This window comes from Eimeria tenella, genomic scaffold (assembly GCF_000499545.2).
Source record: "Eimeria tenella Houghton genomic scaffold, Eth_scaff2274, whole genome shotgun sequence".
Taxonomy (NCBI): domain Eukaryota; phylum Apicomplexa; class Conoidasida; order Eucoccidiorida; family Eimeriidae; genus Eimeria; species Eimeria tenella.
The window spans coordinates 1,461-2,186 of NW_013542131.1; the positions used below are offsets into that span (position 1 = coordinate 1,461).

Consider the following 726-nt stretch of genomic DNA (forward strand, 5'->3'; position numbering starts at 1 on the left):
CGGGCGCAGCAGCAGCAGCCTGCATGCGCTGCTGCAGCAGCTGCATCTCCTCAGCGACTGCTTTCATTAAAAAGGTTTTTCCTGTTCCTGGGGGGCCCCACAGCAGCAGCCCATTTGGCTGCTGCAGTCCATACACCTCAAAGGCGTCGGGGCGCAGCAGCGGCAGCAGCAGCCGCCAGAACACCTGGTGCAGCAAACCCGCACTCCCCGCCAGCCTGCAGCAGCAGCAGCAGCAGCAGCAGCAACGGATTCAGCAGCAGCAGCAGCAAGCGCAGCACGGCCAACTGTGCTGCACAGCACACAAGGCAGCAAAAGCTTGCGCAAACGCGCCTAACACTAAACCCTAAAACGTAGACCCTAAACCCTAAACCCTAAGCCCTAAAACCCAAACCCCAGGAGCTCAAGATCTATGCCCTAAGCGTAAACCCTAGCCATTTAATCCAAAACCCTAAACGCGGAGCTTCACAAATGCAATATGCACCGCTCCTGCTGCTGCTGCTGCTGCTGCTGCTGCTTGTGCTGCTGCTGCGTTTCAAGACAGGCTCACCGGCGGAGCCCAGTTTCCTTCTCTTCATGCTGTTGCTGCTGCTGCTGTTGCTGCTGCTGCTGCTGCGCCTGCAGCTGGGCTTCGGGGTGGAGTGAGAGTCGTATTTTGGTTTCGGGCGTGACTCTGTAGAGTTGCTGCTGCTGCTGCTGCTGCTGCTGGCAATGTTCGAGCCTCATCTG

General features: G+C 58.3%; 1 protein-coding gene across 1 annotated transcript in view; it reads right to left on the reverse strand.

Annotated features, from left to right (window-relative positions):
* ETH_00038785 (uncharacterized protein) overlaps positions 1–723 on the reverse strand; it is a gene marked incomplete at both ends in the record, with an annotated part of 2,007 nt that extends 1,284 nt beyond the window's left edge. The window contains 2 exons of the mRNA XM_013374758.1: positions 205–215; positions 548–723. Of these exons, the coding sequence (XP_013230212.1) occupies positions 205–215; positions 548–723 (187 nt within the window). The remainder of the gene's footprint in view (positions 1–204; positions 216–547) is intronic.
* Positions 724–726: the final 3 nt, after the last annotated feature.